Source organism: Podarcis pityusensis (assembly GCF_964106645.2).
Source record: "Podarcis pityusensis genome assembly, chromosome: 18".
In the NCBI taxonomy this organism is placed as follows: domain Eukaryota; kingdom Metazoa; phylum Chordata; class Lepidosauria; order Squamata; family Lacertidae; genus Podarcis; species Podarcis pityusensis.
Genome location: NC_138043.1, coordinates 10,314,678 through 10,340,308, shown reverse-complemented (window position 1 = coordinate 10,340,308; position 25,631 = coordinate 10,314,678). Strand labels below are relative to the sequence as shown.

The following is a 25,631-nucleotide window of genomic DNA, read 5'->3' as shown; positions in this document are numbered from 1 at the left end:
ATCTCGACGTGTTTTTTACTGCTGAAATTACTCTAGTCCTGCTAACGTTCTAACCTGTTTACAATGATTCTTCAAATATTCCACAAACATTTTCCAATCTTCCTTAAGGTATCCTTCTTCCGGTTCTCTTATTCTAACAGTTAAAGGTAAAGGGACCCCTGACCATTAGGTCCAGTCGTGGCCGACTCTGGGGTTGCGGTGCTCATCTCGCTTTACTGGCCGAGGGAGCCGGCATACAGCTTGCGGGTCATGTGGCCAGCAGGACTAAGCCGCTTCTGGCGAACCAGAGCAGCGCACGGAAACGCCGTTTACCTTCCCGCCAGAGCGGTACCTATTTATCTACTTGCACTTTGACGTGCTTTTGAACTGCTAGGTTGGCAGGAGCAGGGACCGAACAACGGGAGCTCACCCCGTCGCGGGGATTCGAACCACATATCCCATTCAGGTTGCCATAGTTGCGTAAAGAAACAGATTATTTCAATCTCTGGAGACATCTGACTCAGTTATTCCTAAGAGAAAGGGTTTTGGTCTTTTTAAATAAAAGACCTTTTAAATATATTTTTTTCATTTCAGTGTACAGTGGACGCTCGGGTTGCAAACATGATCCGTGCGGGAGGCATGTTCACAACCCTCCGTGCCCGCAACCTGCAGCGCCGTGTGTGCGCACAAGCGGGTTGCCATTCTGCGCTTCTGCGCATGCACAAAGCACAATTTAGCACTTTTGCGCATGTGTGAGCGCGAAACCCGGAAGCAACCCATTCCGGTACTTTCGGGTTTCGGCGTGTCTATATCCCAAAAACGCGCAACCTGAAGCGTCTGTAACCCAAGGTATGACTTTATGTCATCATTGAGAAGCCCAATTTACATGTCCACCACATATGGCAGAATGTACCTTCTGTCTCTTTGCATTCCCAGCAGTTATCTGATTCCCCTCCCCCAAGAGATCAAGGAGACGGTCATGGAGCGCTGATAGTGAGTATTAATCTTGAAACAATGTGCAGGTGGTATTTAACACCAAATAAACTGCTCAAAATGCATAGAAATGTGTCAAGTAAATGTTGGAAATGCCAGCAGACAGAAGGCTCATTCCTCCATATGTGGTGGGCATGCACAAAAGCTAAAGGCTTTTAGGAAATGATATATAATGAAATGAAGAAAAATTTTAAATGGGCCTTTAAGACCAGAAGATTTTCTTATAGGAATAATAGGGACGGAGGTTTCAAAGAAGAAGACCAAATTATTTTTGTATATGACAACAGCAGCTAGAATATTATATCCACAGAATGCAAAAAGAAGGTAATAATAATAATAATAATAACATCAAAGGAGGATTGGCTTTTGAAAGCAACAGATGTTGTGGAAATGGCAAAGCTGACTGGAGGCCTTCTGTGGATTATTTAAAAATATTATAGTAAAATGAAATCATGGCAGGATTCAAGATAAAAGCAGTGGGGGGGGGGAATGATAAAATGATTGCAGGAGATGAACTTGGTGTGATTTCCACCTTTTCCTTCTTTTTTGCACTTAAAGAAACAATTAGTAGAGTGAATTATTTCTTAGATGCCCGTGCAAAGTTAAAAACTTCCTTTTCCAACAGTGCTGGGGGTGCCTTTGTTGTAGTGCCACCAGTGGCCACAGGGTGGTGCTGCTGCTGCTGCTGCTGTTGGATTCTTTTAGATTTTGTTGTGATTTATGTGGAAATCGTTTGGTTTGGTTGTGTGTTTTGTGAACACTTCATTTATTAGTCATGACTACTTTTGTTATCTTGTGGTTATGCATTTTCTTCATGTTCTAAGCTGCATTGAGCATGGTTTCATAGAATCCTGGAATCCTGGAATTGTAAGGTAGGGAGGGAACCCCAGGGGTCATCCAGCCCAACCCCCTGCAATGCAGGAATCTCAGCTAAAGCATCCAGGACAGTTGGCCATGCAAGCTCTGCTTAAAAACCTCCAAGGAAGGAGAGTCCACAACTGTGGGAAGGCAGCACATGAAAAAAAAAAATTATGTGTGTATGTAGAGAGAGAGGAGAAATGCCTAAAATTTGGACCAGTTATTTACCAAGAACATATAAAAACACTTTCTCCCCCCTTGAGAGAGTGCAATCCAAACTCCTTAGAGCTCTCCTACAAGTCCCCAGATGTGTTTCAGATGCATGGGTCAGACTAGAAACAGGGATGATGAGAGTGGAGGCTTATATCTGCCTAACATCAATCTACAAATGGCTGACACTGAATCTGCTCCCCCGAGGAATAGCCCCATTGATCCTCTGCGATCAATTCCAGTCAGGCTGGCAGACTGCAGACCTGAACACCCTTCAGAAACTGGGTTTTGCCCCTCAAACCCTTCTAAGCCTGGGATTGGGCCAGGCAAAAGCTACGGTCAGGCAAAGAATCATAGACACCGAGAGACAACAGGACTGCTCAAGGTGCCCCCACTATAAAATTGGAGAAATCGAGAGAGATATAGCCGCACCGGCAGCATATCTCTTCTTTCATAGAATCATAGAATCCTAGAGTTGGAAGAGACCCCAAGGGCCATCGAGTCTAACACCGTGCCAAGCAGGAAACACCATCAGAGCACTCCTGACATATGGTTGTCAAGCCTCTGCTTAAAGACCTCCAAAGAAGGAGACTCCACCACACTCCTTGGCAGCAAATTCCACTGTCGAACAGCTCTTACTGTCAGGAAGTTCTCCCTAATGTTTAGGTGGAATCTTCTTTCTTGTAGTTTGGATCCATTGCTCCGTGTCCGCTTCTCTGGAGCAGCGGACACGGAGCAAAAATGCAAGAAGGGCTTTTACACTCGCCAGAAGCTTGGCTCTGCCCTCACCGGTCCTGGAAGGATCCTTTTAAAAAGTCCCATATGCTCAGAGACTTTGCACCTGTTCATTGGGGGAGCTAGGAAGCCCAGAGCACCTGTTCTTTAGATGTCTCTTTTATGAAGAGGCACGGAGTGAGACCACTGATCCCCTGCTGGTGAGGCTCGCTGACCTCCCGGAAAAGCAAAAAATTGACCTTTTCCTGTTAGGCAAAGATCATAAGACGACCCGGATGGTCGTCAGATTCTGTGTACAGATCTGTAGGTGCAGACCATCCCCCAACCCAAACTAGTTTGTTAAGAAAATCCCCAAACTCGGTTCCATGGGTGATTCTGGGTCATCTCTCTGCGGTAGCTTATCTTAAAGTTTTAATTGCCTATACGCTTATCGCATTTATAAATTTTGAATTTACTGTTGTACATTGTTTTAAATGTTTGTTTTCCTTTCGGGATTGTACCCCCAAGTGTGTTTACTAAGCTGGTCTCTGACCGTAATAAATTATCTATCTATCTATAAAAACACAACAGTTCACCTTGCCCTTTACTCACCAATGGGGTCAGGTGTGTAACCATCGGAGTTTTGTGATACGAGTCTCCGTTGAGCCTGGCAAGGAAACATAGAATCATAGAATTGCAGAGTTGGAAGGGACCCTGGGGCCATCTACTCCACCCCTTGCAGATGTAGGATTTGCTTCCGTGCAGAGATTGGTTCAATGGGATTTCTCTGGCCGCTGATCTCTCACCCAGGACATGCGTGTTCCCCGGTCCTTAAACCAACCCTGAAAGGCGGTACCAGACTGCAACAATTTGAGAGGAAGCAAAAAAGGAAATACTTACGAACGCAGACGGGTGAGCCGGTGGGGCAGGCGCCGCGGTTTCTGGAAACAGGAGGAAGAGTTTGCTTAGGTGACATCTGCAAACGACAAGCCTGAGCTATGGTCCTTCTAGCTCTCCCATGCACAAACAAACAAAGCCAAGCTTCCAGACCTCATGAATTATTATTATTATTTATTTATACCCCGCCCATCTGGCTGAGTTCCTGGAAGGAACTAGGTAGAAAGAAGATACAGTCCCAAACAAGGAAGTGTGGCATATAAAATTAATAGACTATGCCAAAATGGCAAAACGTACGGGAAGAATTAGAAACCAGGGAGAAGTAACTTTTAATAAAGAATGGAAAAACTGTTGGGGGGAAACTAAACACATTAGTAAAACTTGTAGTCAAAAATGGGAAATAAGGATTTACAAGCAGGCCCGTCTTACCCATAGAGGCTAGTGGCGCAGGGTGCCAAGTTCTGGAGGGCACCCGGCGGGAATCTGGGGAACACCGAACAAGTGCGCTGAGTGAGCGAGGGGGGGTGCGCGCTCCTGCGAAGCGTCCGCTCAGTTTTTTCCCTTTTAGCCTGCAGGCGCCGAGTTCTGCAAGGCGCCAGAAGGCTAAAAGGGAAAAAACTGAGCCGGCGCTGGGCAGGAGTGGCGCATGTGCCCTCGCTCGCTCGACGCAGGCCCGCTCACTCGGTGTGCCGCCTGCTGTGGCCACCGTGGCACGAAGCGGCCAGCTGAACCAGGAGGCATCCAGCCTCCACCTCTTCCCCGCCGGAGTAGCCACCCCACCCTCCATCCGCTGCCCGCCTCCTCCAGCCCTAAAAAAAGGTTGACAACTCTGGGGAAGGTGGGGGGGTGCCAGAGGGATCTTTGCACCACGGCACCAGATATGCTTAAGACGGCCCTGGTTACAAGTAAGAATTGGATATGGGCTTTGCTTTTTAACTGATGCTTGTAAAAATTGAAAAATTTAAACCACATGTGGTGGCTCTGTAAAAAAATTAAAGAATTCTGGAATATCATATATGACGAATTGGAAAAAAAAAAGTTTGAAAGTATCCTTTCCAAAGAAACCAGAGGCCTTCCGTCTTGGCATTCTAGACAAAGAAATACCAAAAGGCCTAAAGGAAATATTTCCGTATGCCACTGCGGCCGCAAGGACCCTGATTGCAATGAATTGGAAGGGGGATCAGGTACCATCTAAATCAGAGTGGTTAAATAAACTCCTGGACGATGCTGGGATGGCACAATAGATGACCAGACGGAGAGGCAATTTCAATCAATGCTTTACTCCAAAATGGGACATGTTTAAAAAATATTTACAGAATTACAGTCACAGTGTGGCAGCTATGGTTGCGTTGGAATAATTTCAGTGTAAATAATATAATATGTGGGGAATAAAACAAGATGTAAGGTTTAGTTTTTTTTAAAAAAGACTTTAGGTATATGAAGAACTTTACTGAAATATGAAATTTATTTTAGTACAATCATTGTTCTAAAAAGGTATATACATTGGGTGCAGATGGGACGTCATGTATAAAGATACAGATGTAGAATAATAGAACAGAAGATGATCGATATTTTATCAAAATGGAAAATTATTACTGTTTTCGTTTTGTTTTTTGTGACCTTCTCTGGTCTTTTCAATATTCAGTGTAAATTCTGTGATATGTCACTTTTCGGATTTACCCAATAAAATCAAAACTTGAAAAATAAATAAATAAAAATGAAAAATTCATATCTGTTTTTTAAAGAAAGTAGGCCCTAATTTAACAAAGTCCACTAAATGTTAAAACAAAAACCAACAACTCTTGAATTGCCCCTGAAAGTAGTTCCAATATTCTCCAGGTGGCAAATATTGTGTTCTCACCTGATGGCATATCGGGATTCGGTGTGCTTTCTCTCAAATAATAGATCAGACCATCCGGTTTCAATTTGAGATATTCCACGAGCTGCAGTTGGGAAGGGAGGAGAAGCCCAGAAACAGAGAGAGAATATTTTATATTTGTAATTTTTTAAAAGGGCTCAACTTTGCCTATTCCACATTCTCCTTTTGCTCGAATCCCAAGATCTCCCTGGATATCGCAAGACGAAATATGAGAGGCGAAATCATAAGCCCAGCTAGGGATGGTCCAGGGGAAGGGTTCCTCCACAACGAGAGCAGATTTCATGAATGCAAGGGCCAGATTCCTTTCTTGGCAGCCTCTTAGGGGCCGCCTGCCAGCAGTGGGCGGAGCCAGTGGGGAAAGTGGGTGGAGCCACAGAGCCACAGGCTATATCTGAGTATAGCAGGATAATTTCCTCCCACGCTCAGACTGCTTTGAGGTTTTATTTGCACAACCGAGCAGAATATAACTTTAGGAAATTAACACACAACACCCCACTGTCCTCCATTCACTCCCAGCTGGGAATATACACATCTTTCTTCTTCCCCACCCCTCACTTTCCCCACTTTCCCCCCTCTGTATCGCTTTATTTATATATAATCGAAATTATTTCAATAAAATATAATATTAGACGGAAGGGGCGAAGCAAAGCCGGGGAGGAGTGTGTCCTGGGGAGGTTTCCAAGGTCCACACAAAGTCCTCTAGAGGGCCGCATGGTGATTGATGTTTGGCTGGTACCCCTGCCATGTCACCGACATGCCTCTAAAACCCCTCCAATCCGCAGAGCCATCAAGAAAACTTCCACTGGCTCTATTCAGTCTTGTTGCTGCTTTTCCCCCCAAGTCTCTACATGGCTATTAGTCATGCTGATGAGTGGAAGCTGCAATTAATGGTCCACTTCCATGACACTCCATTGGGTTCTGCTGCCCATCTGGTTTTCTGTTTGTCTCCCTCGACAGCCGCCACACATACTCAGTCCAAATGCCTGGCTTCAAACCATCTATCAAAACCTCCACTCTTGTGGCCGATCCCCACTAAAGCAAACAGTCTAATTGGTCAACGTCTAAAAGATATTGAGCATCAGAACAACCTGGCCACTATAAGGAAATTCTGCCCTTGGTATGTTCATTTTCCACCCCTCCATTTTGATTCTCTGGCCGCATATCTGCACAAACTTGTTATCCCAAAATACAGACGTGCTTTTACACTTGCAAGACTGGATGTTTTGCCATCTGCGGTGCTTGAGGGTCGATTCCTAAAGATCCCGTCTGAGAAACGTCTTTGCCCTGTGGAGACGGTAGCACCGAAACAGCGGCACACGTCCTCCTGTCTTGCACTCTCTACAAAGACATGAGGAACGAGATCCTCACCCCACTCGTACTAACCATCCCAGGGCGCTCAACCACTGCCACAATGGCCTTTCTTCTATCAGATCAAAATGAGCAGATAACAGGAAAGGTTGCTAGCAGGGGCCATCAGAATAAGGGCCACTAACTGACAGCTGACTCAGGACTTTAAATTGTGCTCTTATATCAAATTTCCTTTCCTGCGTATACTGTAATGTTTTACTGTTGCTATGGCCATTGGCTAATGCGAATAAAGTTTTATCAAAGTACTCAGTCCAAATGGGTCTGCTTTGGGGGCTCCCCCTCCCTTTAGTTGTCCACCCATCCCATCCCCCAACAAAGGTTGTACCCCTGGAAACCTTGTGGTTTGCCCTTGTTTGCTGACACCTTCTTGGGTGGCAGTGCCATCTTGCCTTTAAAAAAACAAAAAACTATTGCAGGGGGTTGGGCTAGATGACCCTCAGGGTCCCTTCCAACTCTGCAATTCGATGATTCTCTTCTCTTCATTGCAGTGCAGGCGATCCCAGAAGGAGGAGGGTCTCCAGCCCCACGCACTCACACAACCCACCTGCCACAGCGTATCAAACTTGGTTCCGTCTTCCACCGAATATTTTCCTGCTTTGTCATGTCCGATCCGGTAGTGATAAACAGTCTTTCCGTAGACGAGGGACAGAGCGTAAGAGCCCTTCTCCTTTTTCTCTCTCAGCCTGGAGGGAAATGGCATGGAAGTTGTCAGGATCAGTTCTGTTCCTACTAAGGGGCACCTAGTTTTTCTCTAAGGGGCCTGGCAAATGCGTCCATTTTCTGTTTCTCATTCGATCAATCTCGGCTTCCCTATGCAAAGCAGCGTCCCCTGAGATAGTGCAATTTTGTCTGATATTTGCACGAATGTGTGTCTTTTTATGGGCAAGTGGCACTGTGGTCTAAACCACTGAGCCTCTTGGGCTTGCTGATTAGAAGGTTGGCGGTTCGAATCCCCACAACAGGGTGAGCTCCCGTTGCTCGGTCCCTGCTCCTGCCAACCTAGCAGTTTGAAAGCACGTCAAAGTGCAAGTAGATAAATAGGTACCACTCCGGCAGAAAGGTAAACAGTGTTTCCGTGTGCTGCTCTGGTTCGCCAGAAGTGGCTTAGTCATGCTGGCCACATGATCCAGAAGCTGTACACTGGCTCCCTCAGCCAATAAAGCAAGATGAGCACCGCAACCCCAGAGTCGTCTGCGACTGGACCTAACGGTTTACAGGACGAGGGAGCCGGCATACAGCTTCTGGGTCATGGGACCAGCATGATTAAGCCGCTTCTGGCAAACCAGAGCAGCGCACGGAAACGCCGTTTACCTTCCCACCTATTTATCTACTTGCACTTTGACATACTGCAACAGGAGCTCACCCTGTCGTGGGGATTCGAACCACCGACCTTCTGATCAGCAAGCCGTAGGCTTGGTGGTTTAACCCGCAGCGCCACCCGTGTCCATTAAGGGTCATTAAGTCCAGCCCAATTGGCTCCATTAGTTACAGGTAGCAATTAACAAGAACCATAAGCGGTTCTGAAAGCGGAGCAAACTCTGGGTAGCTTCCAACATATATAAAAACATAATAAAACATGTCTTCTAGTGGTTGTCTAGTTACTTATCTCCTTGGCTTGGGGGGGGTCCTCATAACTAATCATACGCTCCAACATTTCTGCAATGAAAATAGGGACGTCCTAAGGCAAAGCGGGACATTCCGGGATCAAATCAGAAACCGGAATGGCTTCTGTAAATCTGGGTCTGTCCCTGGAAAATAGGGACCCTTGGAGGATCTGTTAGTACCGGGCAGAAACTGAACTGCAGCAGAGCCAACAGTGGCAACGCTGGGTCGGAATGGAAGTGGATTCTTTCTGACATCCTTATGGGGAGGTGGGCTTGGCTGAAATGGCCTCACAGGCCAAATGAGGAGACTGGGGGCTCCTCACCCCTCTTGTGGGACATTAGGACGGCAGTTCCTGGACTCGGCCATTCCAACTCCTTCACCCTGGTTGATAGATGCCCCGGATCTGCAAAGCGAGGCAGATGGTGCCCCAACTGCATAATGGCAGCAACGCAGAAAGACGACAGACAGGTTGGGAAAACAATGCAGCAATGAGAGGAAATGATGGACGCATAGAGGACAGAGTGCAGGAAGCCATTTTGGGGGAAGATTGTATTGAATGTGTTTTAATTTGTGGTTGATTCATTAAAATTTGGAAAATGAATAAAAATCATTTGGAAGAAGAAGAAGAAGAAGAAGAAGAAGAAGAAGAAGAAGAAGAAGAAGAAGAAGACAGACAAGAAGCTTTGCCCTGATAACGTGCTTACAAGAATTTCCCATCAGGCTGTGAGCCTGAGTAGAGTCTGCTTTCCGCTTGCGCTCGAGTGATGGGGCCGTGGTACCAGGGCATCTTCTCGTGGGCTGTGGTGGCCAGGAGCTTCTCCACCTGGGGGGCCTGGCTGATGATGGCCTGTTCAAGGGTGTCCCCCTACGAAGAAGGAAGAGGAGAGAACAGAGACTCTATTGCCTTTCTGGGAATTATTTAAACTTCCGAGACAAGCTGTGCCTGGTGGGGGAAATTATCAGCCTCCCACTTAACCCCAGTTGGTTCCTACATAAGAGCAGCACTCAACACCTATATGTTGGAGATGGAAGGAACTGCTTTTGTAATTCTACGTTGTTCTAAACTAGGGGTTCTCAAAGTGGGTAGTATGGTCTCCTGGAGGGCAGTGGGATTACCTCAAAGGAAAGGGGGTGCTGGAAATGTAAATGTAATGACTATCTAGTGGCATTGAATTGTAAGGTAAAGGTAAAGGGACCCCTGACCATTAGGTCCAGTCGTGGCCGACTCTGGGGTTGGGGCACTCATCTCGCTTTACTGGCCAAGGGAACCGGCGTACAGCTTCCGGGTCATGTGGCCAGCATGACACAGCCACATCAGAAGGTCAGCAGTTCGAATCCCCGCGACGGGGTGAGCTCCCGTTGCTCGGCCCCTGCTCCTGCCAACCTAGCAGTTCGAAAGCACGTCAAAGTGCAAGTAGATAAATAGGTACCGCTCTGGCGGGAAGGTAAACGGCGTTTCCTTGCGCTGCTCTGGTTCGCCAGAAGTGGCCACATGACCTGGAAAAACTGTCTGCAGACAAACGCCGGCTTCCTTGGCCTATAGAGCGAGATGAGCACGCAACCCCAGAGTCGTCCGCGACTGGACCTAATGGTCAGGGGTCCCTTTACCTTTAACTCAGTAACGAAGACTGAACATTGAAAGGAGATAATCTGGTTTGCCTAAGGAAAGGAAAAGGGTTTGCGCAAACAGGCAGAGGCTGAAAACTATCAGGGATAAGAGAATGAACCTACACGCAAGTTGGAAAGAAAAACAAAATGTTTAAATTACTATAACCGCTCACTTGTTTTTATTTGATGTAATTGTGTTTAATCCGTATGCAGGAGTCTGTAAAGGGACAGCTGAGGGATGAGAATTTTGGATGTGAAGGAGAAATAAATCTGTAAAATAAGCAGCATCTAAAAGGGGATGAATTGGAATATACCTGAGAAAGAGGAAAATCAGTTGTTGTTGTTTTGAGGGGTGTGTGTTTTAAATCACTTTTCATTCGATTTGGATATGTTATAAATTTGAAAATGAATAAAAATCAACTTTTGACATTTTGCCCTTAATCTTGGGTGCCGCTCCATATTCTGCTGGCCGCAATGTTTCCCCTCTGCTGCCCCCAAACCACAGGAAAGGCCCTGATCCTGCCCGTACCTCCAGCTGCCACGTCTGCCGTATATATTCCCGCACCATGTTCTCTCGGATGGAGTCGAAGATGCCCGGCTGGGGTTCGAGGCCACCGGGACGGTTGCACGGCCTCTTGAGTGGGCAGCAGAGCCCATCGGCGTCCTTGGAGTAGAACTCGCAGAGCTCCTCGGGGCCGCAGTGCGCCTTGCCACCCGCGATGGCAAAGGTGCCGTTCATCAGCCGCTCGATGGGGTAGTGGTGGAACTGGAGGTTGTGGGTGACCGACAGAACGTAGCCGCCCAGGGTGCGAAGGCACTGGCGGAGCAGGAAGAGGCCGTCCATCATCCCGCCCAGCTTGAGATGCTCTTCGGCGTCTGAACGGGAGATGCTGCCATAGTAAAAGGGCAGGTGGGCAGCCGGGTTGGGCATCACGCGGCAGGTCGTGGGGCTGCCCAAGCGGGGGTCATAGGATGCTCAGGGAAACACCTGGGAAACAGGAGTAGGCAGGAATTATTATTACTATTTAAAAGGAAGATATTTAGCTCTCCCAGAATCAGAGCGTCTCTGCAAATGTAGTAAACAGGAACCTGATAAAGGTAAAAGGACCCCTGACCATTAGGTCCAGTCGTGGCCGACTCTGGGGTTGCAGCGCTCATCTCACTTTACTGGCCGAGGGAGCCGGCGTACAGGTCATGTGGCCGGCATGACTAAGCCGCTTCTGGCGAACCAGAGCAGCGCACGGAAATGCCGTTTACCTTCCTGCTGGAGCAGTACCTCTTTATCTACTTGCACTGGTGTGCTTTCGAACTGCTAGGTTGGCAGGAGCTGGGACTGAGCAACGGGAGCTCACCCCATCGCGGGGATTCGAACCACCAACCTTCTGATCGGCAAGCCCTCGGCTCAGTGATTTAACCCATAGCCCCACCCGCGTCCCAGGAACCTGATACTTTGGAACATATTTTCTTTTCTTGTGATTTTGGCATTTATGCCAGAAGACAATTATTAGAGGCCTTACAACTCAACAGGCTCAATTCTATGCCACCAATGGTTCAAGACCTGCTCTCGGACAGGAATGATCAAATTACTTTAATAGTGGCTGAATTTTTGAGTGCTGTCGATGTAGAAAGACTGGGCCGTTATAAAGAGATTTAGTGGTTCTTAATTGATCGGTGATGCGGTGTTGTTGTATTGTATTATTTATGGAAATTGATTTTCTCTGGAGTTAAAAATCTGACTGGGACAAACCTTGTTATGTTGAGCTCGTATTTTGCACAATTTTTATACGGTGTCTGTTTGATAATGTGTCATTTGCTATGCCTAATAAAGGATATATATATATTATTACTACAGTGGTACCTCGGGTTAAGTACTTAACTCGTTCCGGAGGTCCGTTCTTAACCTGAAACTGTTTTTAACCTGAAGCACCACTTTAGCTAATGGGACCTCCCGCTGCCGCCACGCGATTTCTGTTCTCATCCTGAGGTAAAGTTCTTAACCCGAGGTACTATTTCTGGGTTAGCGGAGTCTGTAACCTGAAGCGTCTGTAACCCAAGGTACCACTGTAGTTCATATCCTGCTCGTGAATTCATCATACCATGACATTTATTGAAATATTCCGAAAACGGCTTCCATTTTTGCTTTTGGCTTTGCCAATTCCATGTAGTGAATCATTTTACGTCTTCTTTGGTGGGAACTTCTTCTTCCTTCCATTTTTGTGCATAAAGAATCCTAGCTTATTCTAGCATGTGTTAATATTATTAGGGTCATTTTGGACTCACATCTGTCCATGGAGGCGCAGGTCAATTCTGCGTCCAGGGCGGCTGCCTACCAGCTCCATCTGAGACCCTCCCTGCCTGCGCCCTGTCTCGCCAGAGTGGTCCATGCTCTGGTTATCTCCAGCTTGGACTACTGTCATGAGCTCTCACTGGAACTACCTTTGAAGGTGACTTTTGAAGTGGAGGTGGGTTCCCACAAGGCAAGACCCAGTGATAACAGCAAGAACCTTTATTGAACTACATAACTGGGAAACGGGCAAAGCAACTGCTTATATACATTTCTGAAAGCCTGGGCCACTCCCACTCCCAACGTGATTGGCTGTCTAAACTTCCAAGCTGCAAATCACGACTCAGAGTTCAAGGGCCAATGGCAGAGGTCCAAATCCCGAAATGTTATGTGATTGGACATCATGCATTGAATCAGAGCTCACAAGCCTTAGTCCAGACTCAAGCTCAGGCAAACACAGAGCACTGAACACATAACACCTTGGAAACTACAACTAATCCAAAATGCGGCTGCCGGAATGGTGACTGTGTAATTTTATTGTTTTATCTTCTTGGGAAGTCTAACTGCGTGAAAAAGTCCTTTCTTCGGTCTGTCCTGAATCTTCCAACCTTGAGTTCTAGCGTGGGGAGAGAGGGAGGACAACTTTTCCCTATCCGTTTTCTCCATTGTTGTTGTTGTTGTTTAGTCGTCTGCCTCTTCGTGACCCCCTGGACCAGAGCACGTCAGGCACTCCTGTCTTCCACTGCCTCCTGCAGTTTGGTCAAACTCGTCCCCTTCTCCTTGCGCCCTCCATCTTTCCCAACATCAGGGTCTTTTCCAGGAAGTCTTCTCTTCTCATGAGGTGGCCAACGTATTGGAGCCTCAGCTTCAGGATCTGTCCTTCCAGTGAGCACTCGGGGCTGATTTCCTTAAGAATCTTTGATCTTCTTGCAGTCCATGGGACTCTCAAGAGTCTCCTCCAGCACCATAATTCAAAAGCATCCATTCTTCGGCGATCAGCCTTCTTTATGGTCCAGCTCTCACTTCCATACATCACTACTGGGAAAACCATAGCTTGAACTTTACGGACCTTTGTCAGCAAGGTGATGTCTCTGCTTTTTTTTCTCCATGCCATGACTAATTTCGTACATTTCTAGTATCGTGTCTCTTCTTCTTCGGCTTTTCTCTAAGCTAAAAGGTCCTATACACTGGAAAAGGTTCCCTCTGGGGAGTCTCTTCTACATGCTTGATAGATTTTGCAATTTATGGCATCCATGTGTTCGCACTCCTCTTCTGATCCTGGGAGGCTTTTGAAGAATCAGAAGCCGCTCGTATGTCATTTGGGGGGAAGGAAGTTGCTGCAGGAAGCTCAGCCGTCAAGAGGCGTGACTTAAGAGCAGGCAGATGGTCGCTCTGTGTTTGTGCCGGGGGCTTGCTGTGCAAATGCAGCTACGAGATGAAGCCTCTGACACCAGGCTGCTCTCAAGTCTTCCGGGACAGAGCAGTCGGCGAGATCGTGGCTTCGACCCCCACAATGGGCAAAAGATTCCCGCATTGCAGAGGGTTGGACTTGATGACCCTTGTCGCCCCCTTTGGTCGGGCAAAATACGGGACAAGTCAGGGTGGGGAATGGGGAGGCTTAAATTTTATTTCCCTGTTGCAGAAATGACTTCAAACAATCCATTACAGTGGTACCTCGGGTTACAGACACTTCAGGTTACACACTCCGCTAACCCAGAAATAGTGCTTCAGGTTAAGAACTTTGCTTCAGGATGAGAACAGAAATCGTGCTCTGGCAGCACAGCGGCAGCAGGAGGCCCCATTAGCTAAAGTGGTGCTTCAGGTTAATAACAGTTTCAGGTTAAGAATGGACCTCCAAAAAAAATTAAGTTCTTAACCCGAGGTACCACTGTACAATGAGGCAGTGGAAGACAGTGAAGTGCTCTGGTCCATGGGGTCACGAAGAGTCGGACACGGCTAAACAACTAAACAACAACCACCACTGTACAATGGCACACAGGATTTGCAGTGGTTTACGGTCAGCGGGTTAAGGTTGAAACCTGACAAGACAGAAGTTCTGTTTCTGGGGGCACAGGAGGCAGTTGGGTATAGGGGACTCCCTGGTCCTCTATGGGGTAACTGTGCCCCTGAAGGACCAGATGCACAGCCTGGGGGTCATTTTGGACTCACAGCTGTCCATGGAGGTGCAGGTTAATTCTGCGTCCAGGGCAGCTGTTATCAGCTCCATCTGGTACGCAGGCTGAGACCCTACCTGCCTGTAGACTGTCTCACCAGAGTGGTCCATGCTCTGCTTATCTCCTGCTTGGACTACTGCCATGTGCTCTCCATGGGGCTACCTTGGAAGGTGACTCAGAAATTGCAACTAATCCAGAAGGCAGCAGCCAGATTGGTGACTGGGAGTGGCCGCCAGGACTGTATAACACCCATCCTAAAGGATCTATGCTGGCTCCCAGTATGTTTCCAAGCACAGTGGAAAACCCAGTTAGATGGGCAGGGCGGCTTGCACCAGTAAAATTACAATGGAAACATAATCGGGGGGGGGGGGGGAACAAACACACACACCCCAATTTAAAATACAGGTTAAAATGCAATTTAAAATGCAGCCTCATTTTAAAAGTAGCTAATAAATCAAAACCGTAAGGGGAGGGAAACTTAAGGGTCAGACTGAGTCCAAACCAAAGGCCAGGCGGAACAGCTCTGTCTTGCAGGCCCTGTGGAAAGATGTCAAGTCCCGCAGGGCCCTAGTCTCTTGTGACAGAGCGTTCCACCAAGCCGGGGCCAGTACTGAAAAGGCCCTGGCCCTAGTTGAGACCAGTCTAACCACCTTGCGACTTGGGACCTCCAAAGTTTTGTCATTTGTGGACCTTAAGGTCCTCTGTGGGGCATACCGGGAGAGGCGGTCCCATAGGTAGGTGGGTCCTAAGTGGGAGAGCATCTGTTCTGCCTGCAGGGAAAACCGAGGAAGGTGGAAAAACCAGTAAAACAAAAAAACACCTTCTGTGTTTGTCTCTGATTAGCATACATTATCTTTAAAAGGTGTGCGATCACAACAGCCACCCAGCCTCCATGCAACTGCATGTTTGTGGTTGGAAATTTCTGCGCATCGCTGTGGCTGGCGGGTGTGAAGAGGCAGGCAAGCTGCAGTTGCCTGCTCAGCAGGCAGCCGATGTGTCCGGCCTCCAGAAAGTGTGGGCTAAATGTGGCCTGGTCCTCGGGGAAGATATGTCTGCACTTTTGAAAGCAGGCCAGATTATTACTAATTTTTACCATTAAGAAAGTTGGTGTTTCCTGGAAAATAATGCTCAAGTTTAACTAAACTTTGTGGATGTTTGGGTCCCACGTGCTCAACATTTCCCACGTTTTCTGCTGCCTTTTCCTGGAGAGAAATTGATTTGGTCTTTTTTCTTTTTTTACAGGTTTCCCTCCACGCAAAGTTTGCTGGAAAAGATGTCCACATGCCATGGACAGGTTTAACAATATTTGGAATTCATTTTTATAAATGCCACATTAGATTAAGGTCTGGTTAACTACAATAACATTTTTCCGCCTTTTTTTGTAATGTACACAATGTTTTTTTCTGTTTTGTTTTCTACATGGGTACTATTTCTTGCTTTTTCCTATTTTTTTTGTATCTTATCTTACTCTGTGCATTTTGTACTTTTTATTTGGCAATAAAGAATATAAAATGCAATAAGAAAGTTTGCTGGAAAAAATGGTTCGGGCAAACACGGAAAGGTTTGGATGTTGCTTTCGGAGCAAAGCTCACCGTGCACATGTTTGCGTCATTATTATTATTATTATTATTATTATTATTATTATTAATTTATACCCCGCCCATCTGGCCGGGCCACCCTAGCCACTATGGGCGGCCTCCAACAAAATATTAAAATACAGTAATGCATCAAACATTAAAAGCTTCCCTAAACAAGGCTGCCTTCAGATGTCTTCTAAAAGTCAGATAGTTGTTTATTTCTTTGACATCTGATGGGAGGGCGTTCCACAGGGAGGGCGCCACTACCGAGAAGGCCCTCTGCCTGGTTCCCTATAACCTCACTTCTTGCAGTGAGGGAAGCGCCAGAAGGCCCTCAGAGCTGGACCTCAGTGTCCGGGCAGAACGATGGGGGTGGAGACGCTCCTTCAGGTATACTGGACCGAGGCCGTTTAGGGCTTTAAAGGTCAGCACCAACACTGAATTGTGCTCGGAAATGTACAATTGCTCAACCTTCTTTGAGGCTCAACCTTTTTTGAGCACTCCTGCTTCCAGTGATTCTCCAACACCTGCAATGCTTTTTTGTAAGCATTTTTGTGACAAGTTCTTGAAGCCATTTTCAAAGTACATATATGGTGACTCCAACTTTCGGGGTGACCTTTTTTCACAACTGAGAACAATTAGTCCCTTTTTCAGTGTTTCTAAGCATGAGTTTGTCCCTTTATGACACAGGAAATCAGGTATTTGGTGGGGGGGGGGGAGTCAGAAAGTTATAACCCTATTGAGCATGCAAGACCCAAGCAGTCAATACTTGTCCATAAATCACATTGGCCTGTCGTTCACCACCAATGTGGCATTCATGTCTGCCAGCCAGCTTGTAAAATTTCATTTTACAAGCCTCCGAACTCGAATGATGCAGCCCCCGCAAATGAAGCACAGCTCAAAATGTGCAGACACTCGGTGGAAATGTGTGTCGGCAATCGTGCACAAATTTGCAAAAATAACACGTGGGGATGCATCATATTAGGGAAACTCCACACAGAAACCCGTCGATGGGAGGCAAAAGTGGTGATGGACTTCCATCAGGGTTTTTAAAATTATTTTATTAAAGTTTGCAGACGGATGTGGAAACATGAGAAACTGAAAACTGGAAGGGTGGAAAACTTGAGAGAAACCGAAATCAACCCCAAGTCACAGTATAGATGTCAATCGCAAGACTCCACTTCCTCTGCAAACATTGAAAATTTTTAGCTCAGAGAAGACCCATTGGAAATTGATGGGCCAAAGCGAGTCCAACGGGGACTACTCTGAATAGGACTGTGAGTAGTGTCTGGCTAAGTTAAGCACAGAGGAACTTACTGAAATCAAAGGAGCTAAATAAAACAGCCTGCAATGATTTTGCTCTGAGCAGGACACAGAACATGAAGAATCTGTGATCAGGTTTCGAACTATGAGCAACAGAAATAATTAAATATCATTGTGTTATGACTATGATAATACAGAGGGAAGGCAGAATACAGCAAAGGGGGGGGGGATAAGAAAAACATAACAGAAAATGGGATGTGACGTCAACAATATGAAAGAAATCTTTTAAAATTTGCACTGGAATTTTATGTGGAATTTTTGGACATTTTGTTTTATTTTTAAAAAAGAAACTCCATTGCGCTGTGTCAGACCCCTGGGCCATCGAGCTCAGTATTGTTTACACTGGTTGACAGCTTGAACATGGGACCTTCTGCAGGCAAAGTAGCCAGGGAGCTCCTGCCTTGCCCTGAAAGTAAAACTAAGTTTGCTAAGTCCTGGCGGTTCTGGAGAAAGCATTTGACAGGGTTGACTGGGAATGTAGGCAGCTGCCTTTCAGTAGATTCCCCTGCAACTGAGCTGTGGCCTCCCCTGTAAATCTAAAGTTAGTTTCTGGTCCTCATGATTCTGATTTAGATAGGGACATATACATGGGTGTAGCCAAGGGGGCAGGAAGGGGCAGCTGCCCCCCAATGAATAAAAATCAATAAAAATACATAGCAAACTGAGGTTTTGCCCCACTCAACAAAAGGTCTGCCCCCCTAACAAAAACTCTGGCTATATATACCAAGTCAATCAAGCTCAGGACTATTTGCAATGATTGAAGGTGGGTCTCCAGGCTTTCAGGCAGGGGACTGAACCCAGGGCCTTCTGCCTGCGAAGATGTTTCTAGTCCTGTGGTTTTGGATAAGCGGCTGATTTAAATGGGACGCTGTCTTACACGAAATCACACCACCGGTCTATCTAAACCCAGCGCCAGCCCACCCTAAACAACCTTTAAGAACCAAGGACCCCCTTGAAGTTCAATCCCTGAAACCCCACCTTGAACCCCCCAATTTTTTGTTGTTGTGTGCTTTTTCCATAAAATGTCTATACCACTTGTTCATAGAACAACAACAATCTCAAAGTGGTGTTTCTCAATAGAATTAAGGCCATTAAAAGTATTGGGGGAAACAATTCTTTAAAACTTTCCAAAGATAAAACCTGTGACAAAATGAAAACAGATTAAAAAGTATGTCAACATTCCTGCACGGCACGGGGTGGGAATAGATGGCCCTTGTGATTCTTTCCAACTCTACGATTCCACATGTCTGGAAAGGCTTGTCTAAACAGCAACGAAAATGTATTTAGCTGAGCACAGGAAAGAGTACAGTGAAGAAGGTGTCCCCCGATCACAGAATTGTAGAGTTGGATGGGACCCCAAGGGACATCTAGTCCAACCCCCTGCAATGCAGAAATCTCAGCTAAAGCATCCAGGACAGATGGCCATCCAACCTCTGCTTAAAAACCTCCAAGGAAGGAGAGCCCACCACCTCCTGAGGGAGATTGTTCCACTGTCGAACAGCTCTTACTGTCAGAAAGTTATTCCTGACATTTAGTCAGAATCTCCTTCGTTGTAACTTGAAGCCACGGGTTTGAGTCCTACCCTCCAAAGCAGGAGAAAACAAGATGCTCCATTTTCCGTGTGGCGGCCTTTGAGATATTTGAAGGTGGCTCTCCTATCTCCTCTCAGTCTCCTCTTTCCCCGGCTAAACCTACCCAGCTCCTTCAACCGTTCCTCATATGGTCTGGTTTCCAGATCCTTGATCATCTTGGTCGCCCTCCTCTGCACACCTTCCAGCTTGTCAACACCCTTCTCAAATTTTGGTGCCCAGAACTGAACACAGTATTCCAGTTGTGGCCTGACCAAGGTAGAATAGAGTGGTACCATTACTTCCCTTGATGTGGACACTAGACTTCTGTTGATGTCAATAAGCAGGGAGTTCCAGAGGGCAGATGCCACCACAATGAAACATCAATTTCTTACCAATGTGGACCAGCGCCAGTTCAGCACTAAATGGGGAGAAAAATGGTTATCTGTGCATCAAATATCTCAAGATCCTTACCTGAATCAGAGGGCAGGGAAGACAATGGACACTTCCGTAAATGTTTCTGTCTGAATCTTTCTTTTTAAGCGGAAATTAATGGAGTCAGATGTCCATCCCAAAGCAAAACGATAGTTTTTAGGGGTGTAAAGGGAACGAGAGAGAGAGAGAGAGAAAGAAAGAGAGAGGTCTGGTCTCTGGCAGTGAAGTGGCTGAGTTTGCTCTGCAGACGTTGACAGGGTGAGGTGGGGGTGTCTTTGAAGTTTTGACCCAATTTCCGTACTGCGTAAGCAGGAAGGTTGAAAAAGTGCTTTTGAAGAAAGGCTTCTGGTTTTGAGAAGGTGTAAAGAGCACAAGTTAGGCCTGGAAGACTCACATTCGCCACTTCCTTTCTCACGGAGAGCTCCTGCGCTGTGTGAGTATCGTGCCGCAGACAGTAACTCAACCGGTAGAGCCATAACTCTCCTCCCGGACTCTTATGGGGAAACCTGCAGGTCTCGATTCCCTGCCTGGTAGGTAAGGCATCTTGCCTGGGGTCAGGGGGAACAACACTACCTAGTGGTTGGAATCATCGCATGTGGAAGTTCCAGATGGACTGCCAGCAGCGCAGGAAGGAGAAATAATGATTTTGATACAATTGAAAATGCCCAATTGGGTTTTGGCATATTGAATCAAAGAATTATAGGGCTGGAAGGGATCCCAAGGGTGATCTAGTACAACTCCCTACAATGAAGGAATCTTAATGCCCAACATGGGACTCGAACCCACAGCCCTGAGATTCCGAGTCTCATGCTCTACGGATTGAGCTGATACTCTAAAACCGTATCCTTACCAGAAGACCATTGCAACAAGGGACAAGAACTCCACATTTCCTCTTTTGAATCAATCAATAACTTTTGACATATGTTTATCTAATTTGCGTTCATTTTCAAGTCTGGGGGAAAGGGTTTGTTTTCAATTAATGAAAGAGGGTGAGTTGTTAATAATAATAATAATAATAATAATAATAATAATAATAATAATAGTAATACAGTGGTACCTCAGGTTAAGAACTTAATTTGTTCTGGAGGTCGTTTCTTAACCTGAAACTGTTCTTAACCTGAGGTACCACTTTAGCTAATGGGGCCTCCCGCTGCTGCCGCAATTTCTGTTCTCATCCTGAGGCAAAGTTCTTAACCCAAGGTACTATTTCTGGGTTAGCGGAGTTTGTAACCTGAAGTGTCTGTAATCTGAAGCGTCTGTAACCCGAGGTACCACTGTAACAGTTTTCTAACAAAGGGGCAGTCATTTAAAGCCAATATAACTACATGACGACTGCACCGCCTCCTCCAGAAAAAAAGACTGGGCTTTAGAAGTGCAAGTTAATGTCACTCTAATCAAACTTAGAGTAAGGTTACATACTTTTTTTCAATGAATCCAGGGACACTTTTCAACTTCAATGGATTTTGTATGGGGACAGATTTGTAAATCCGTGGACTGTCCCCAGGAAATGGGGAAATCTGGTAACCTTAGCTTAAAAGGTAAAGGTAAAGGGACCCCTGACCATTAGGTCCAGTCGTGGCCGACTCTGGGGTTGCGGTGCTCGTTCTTCCTAATGTTTAGGTGGAATCTTCTTTCTTGTAGTTTGGATCCATTGCTCCGTGTCCGCTTCTCTGGAGCAGCAGAAAACAACCTTTCTCCCTCCTCTATGTGACATCCTTTTATATATTTGAACATGGCTATCATATCACCCCTTAACCTCCTCTTCTCCAGGCTAAACATGCCCAGCTCCCGTAGCCGTTCCTCATAAGGCATCGTTTCCAGGCCTTTGACCATTTTGGTTGCCCTCCTCTGGACACGTTCCAGTTTGTCAGTGTCCTTCTTGAACTGTGGTGCCCAGAACTGGACACAGTACTCCAGGTGAGGTCTGACCAGAGCAGAATACAGTGGCACTATTACTTCCCTTGATCTAGATGCTATACTCCTATTGATGCAGCCCAGAATTGCATTGGCTTTTTTAGCTGCCGCGTCACACTGTTGGCTCATGTCAAGTTTGTGGTCAACCAAGACTCCTAGATCCTTTTCACATGTACTGCTCTCAAGCCAGGTGTCCCCCATCTTGTATTTGTGCCTCTCATTTTTTTTGCCCAAGTGCAACACTTTACATTTCTCCCTGTGAAAATTCATCTTGTTTGTTTTGGCCCAGTTCTCTAATCTGTCAAGGTCGTTTTGAAGTGTGATCCTGTCCTCTGGGGTGTTAGCCACCCCTCCCAGTTTGGTGTCATCTGCAAATTTGATCAGGATGCCCTTGAGTCCATCATCCAAGTTGTTGATAAAGATGTTGAATAAGACCGGGCCCAAGACAGAACCCCGTGGCACCCCACTAGTCACTCTTCTATATATTAAGTTGATGTTATTATTGGAAAATCAATAAAACGATTTTTAAAAATGGGGGGGGGATAACTGAAAGAAAGTATCACTGTATAAAACATGGATAGGCAAACTAAGGCCCGGGGGCCGGATCCGACCCAATTGCCTCCTAAATCCGGCTTGCGGACGGTCCGGGAATCAGCGTGTTTTTACATGAGTAGAATGTGTCCTTTTATTTAAAATGCATCTCTGGGTAATTTGTGGGGCGTAGGAATTTGTTCATTTTTTTCCCCAAAATATAGTCCGGCCCCCCACAAGGTCTGAGAGAGAGTGGACCGGCCCCCGCTGCTGACCCCTGGTATAAAGGAACCAAACCTGTAACGCAAAAACAACTGAGGTCGAATTAAAGAGAAATTGCACTGTATTCTTGAAGTTACCTAAGTTTAATCCATGTGTGTTATATACTATCTTGCCTTAAATAAATCTTTATTGTTTGTTTAAAGGAAACCTGTCTGAGACTCCAACTTACTAGTTATCCCCCCACAAATGTGAGGATACTCTGGGCTAGAATTTGAAGAGGAAAGGAAAAGAAACTTTTGGGTAAAGTGAGTTGTTCAGTGAGGGAGGGACAATTTATCTGAGTAAGAGCAGGTCTTTAAATGCTTTCAGGGGTGAGGAAACCTCCAGAAAGAAGGGCGTGTTTCTTATTTTAGTATGATGTATTCGCAAGCAGGGTTTGAACTATGGAGATTATTTCATTATTTTTATGATATGAGAGAATGAAGATAGGGGGAGAAATAAAAAACAACCCTGGAAAATGTGTGATGGGAAGTCGACAAATCAAAAGAAAAATCTATTGTGTGTTGGAATGTATATGTGAAATTTCTAGAGTCCTTCTGCTATAGGGCAATCTATAAATTAAGCCAGTCTAATAAATAAGGGGAAAGCAAAACGTCACTTAGAGAAGGATCTGAAATACTAATCTGGAGTGTTTTGTTTGATGTTTTCATGTGTTGCAAATCAGTTTGAGATTTTTTCTTTAAAATATTTCTTTAAAAAAGCAATAACAATAAAATATATCTGAAAAAAGGAAAGCTTTCCCTTCTTTGTCCACCAGAGGGCACTTTGAAAGTGAACACTAGCACACGTCCCATCCCATAAAGGGCCCCTTATAAATATATCTATTTATTATCATTAATGTTATTTAAATGCATTCCCACCCTGTGCCTCTGCACCATTTTGCAAGGGGAGTCAGCTTTTAATAACTGATGTCACCCTGTGGCATTATGAGAAATGTACATTATCTGTTTTTTTACTCTTGCACAGCGCTGTTTTTCAAAAATGGGAAGCAGACTCCCCAATCCATTCCCCACCCTCTGTCTTCCATAGTGACGTTTCCCTCTAAATGTAAACTAAGGATGTAGTCCTCATGATCCTGAATAAAGATCTGGTTTGAGTTAGGAACATAGGGAAAAGGTCCTGTGGAGGCAAACCCATTAGGGGCCCTCTTTAAAAACCACCCAAGCCAGCACAGATTGCCATGCCTTGTGGCAGGGAGTTCCGTAGGCCCGCTTCTATGGCTCCCGCAAAGTTGGACCCCTTTGCCTGACAAGGCCCATCATAGTTGCATCACCCATCGCAGGCTTCTGTGGAAGAGATCAAACTGAGATGCTCTGCATTTTGAAGTTACATTTTAAAAAGTATTATGCCAATAAGGGATAATACACCCTGTTTTCCTACCCAGAATTGGGTAAGTGAGACAGTAAGTGAGAGGGAAAGAACAGCTTCAAATACAGGCTGGGGTAAGGGAAAATGTAAAGGTAAATGTCAAGGTAAGGTAAAGGACCCCTGGACGGTTAAGTCCAGTCAGAGGCGTGACGAAAGAAGAATGGCAGATGAAAATAATGGACTACGCAGAATTGGATAAAATGACAGGAAGGATTCGAAACCTGCGGGACCAGAGATTTACAGAAGATTGGAAGAAATATACGAACTATTTGAAGAGCAACTGTAATCAACAAATTACGCTAGTAGGACTACGAGAAGTTTTGTAAGGAGAAATATATGAAATATTGCAAAGAAGAGAAAGAAGAGAGACATTAGTTATGAGATTTAAATGTAATAGTGAAAGTAAGAAATGTAAATTAAGTGAAAAAATTGGAAAATTTTCAGATGTGATTAATGGAAGTAAAAAAATATTGTATAAGATACAAAAGTATGTTTAATAATTGTTGAAAATGATATGTTAAAAAACATATATCTATATCTATATCTATATCTATATCTATATCTATATCTATATCTATATCTATATCTATATCTATATCATCTATATCTATATCTATATCTATATCTATATCTATATCTATATCATCTATATCTATATATATCTCCAGTCAAAGGTGACTCTGGGGTTGCTGACCCCAGGCCGAGGGAACCGGCATTTGTCTGCAGACAGCTTTCTGAGTCATGTGGTCAGCATCCCTAAACCACTTCTGGCGCAACGGGACACCGTGACGGAAACCAGAGTGCACGGAAACGCTGTTTATCTTCCCACCGCAGTGGTACCTATTTATCTACTTGCACTGGTGTGCATTCGGACTGCTAGGTTGGCAGGAGCAGGGACAGAGCAACGGGAGCTCACCCCGTCGTAGGGATTCGAACCGCCGACCTTCCGATCGGCAAGCCCTAGGCTCAGTGGTCTAGACCACTGTGCCACCTGCGTCTCATGCATAGGCTGGGGTACAGGGTGTGGGCAGGGCTGTTTTGGCGAGGATGTGGGCTTCCGATGAGGGAGCTACAAGACCGTCTGAATCCCAGTTGCTGGAAACCACAAGAGGGGAGAGTTGCTCCTGCGCTTGGATCCTGCTGGCAGGTCCCTCGTTGGGGACATCTGGTTGGCCCCTGTGAGAACAGGATGCTGGACTACATGGACCATTGGCCTGATCCAGCGGGCTCTCTAAATCAGGGGTCAACAAACTTACCGCACCTTGGGCCAGATCGTGTTGGGCCAGAGGGCAGGGGAGCACGTGCCCATACGCGTGCGCACATTCTATTTCCGGCGCACTTCTGGGTCGGAAGAGCACCGGAAATAGCTTGTGCGCATGTGCACAGGCCTCCTCCAACCCAGATTTGCACTGAAAATAACGCTTGCGCATGAGCACAAGGTATTTCCGGTGCTCCTCCGACCCGGAAGTGGGCAGCTGCGCAGTGCAGCACCGGTAAGAGTGGGTGGCGGCAGCAGGCGGCGGGCTGGATAAACGAGTCCCTCGGGCCTTATCCGGCCCGTGAACCTTAGTTTGGGGACCCCTGCTCTAAATATTACATCCCCCACCCCTGACCTTAGATGTGCTGTTATCCTCCCATCAGCAGACCCTCCCAGTGTCCCTGTTTTCCTGGGACAGTCCCGGATTTACAGAAGCCTCCCGTTTTCTGATTTGATCCTGGAATGTCCCACTATTCCTTAAAGTTAAAGGGACCCCTGACTATTAGGTCCAGTCGTGGCCGACTCTGGGGTTGCAGCACTCATCTCGCTTTATTGGCCGAGGGAGCCGGCGTACAGCTTCTGGGTCATGTGGCCAGCATGACTAAGCCGCTTCTGGCGAACCAGAGCAGCGCACGGAAACGCCGTTTACCTTTCCGCCGGAGCGGTACCTATTTATCTACTTGCACTCTGACGTGCTTTCGAACTGCTAGGTTGGCAGGAGCAGGGACCGAGCAACAGGAGCTCACCCCGTCGTGGGGATTTGAACCGCCAACCTTCTGATCGGCAAGCCCAAGGCTCAGTGGTTT

The 25,631-nt window shown here is 46.2% G+C and overlaps 1 protein-coding gene across 1 annotated transcript in view; it reads right to left on the bottom strand.

The window, feature by feature from the left end:
• ZAP70 (zeta chain of T cell receptor associated protein kinase 70) overlaps window positions 1-19,707 on the bottom strand; it is a 28,388-nt gene extending 8,681 nt beyond the window's left edge. Inside the window, exons 1-7 of the mRNA XM_080988961.1 lie at window positions 19,512-19,707; window positions 10,641-11,099; window positions 9,208-9,368; window positions 7,443-7,581; window positions 5,513-5,594; window positions 3,655-3,695; window positions 3,367-3,421 (exon numbers count right to left, since the gene is read on the bottom strand). Of these exons, the coding sequence (XP_080845087.1) occupies window positions 3,367-3,421; window positions 3,655-3,695; window positions 5,513-5,594; window positions 7,443-7,581; window positions 9,208-9,368; window positions 10,641-11,042 (880 nt within the window). The 5' untranslated portion in view covers window positions 11,043-11,099; window positions 19,512-19,707. The remainder of the gene's footprint in view (window positions 1-3,366; window positions 3,422-3,654; window positions 3,696-5,512; window positions 5,595-7,442; window positions 7,582-9,207; window positions 9,369-10,640; window positions 11,100-19,511) is intronic.
• Between the last annotated feature and the right edge of the window lie 5,924 nt (window positions 19,708-25,631).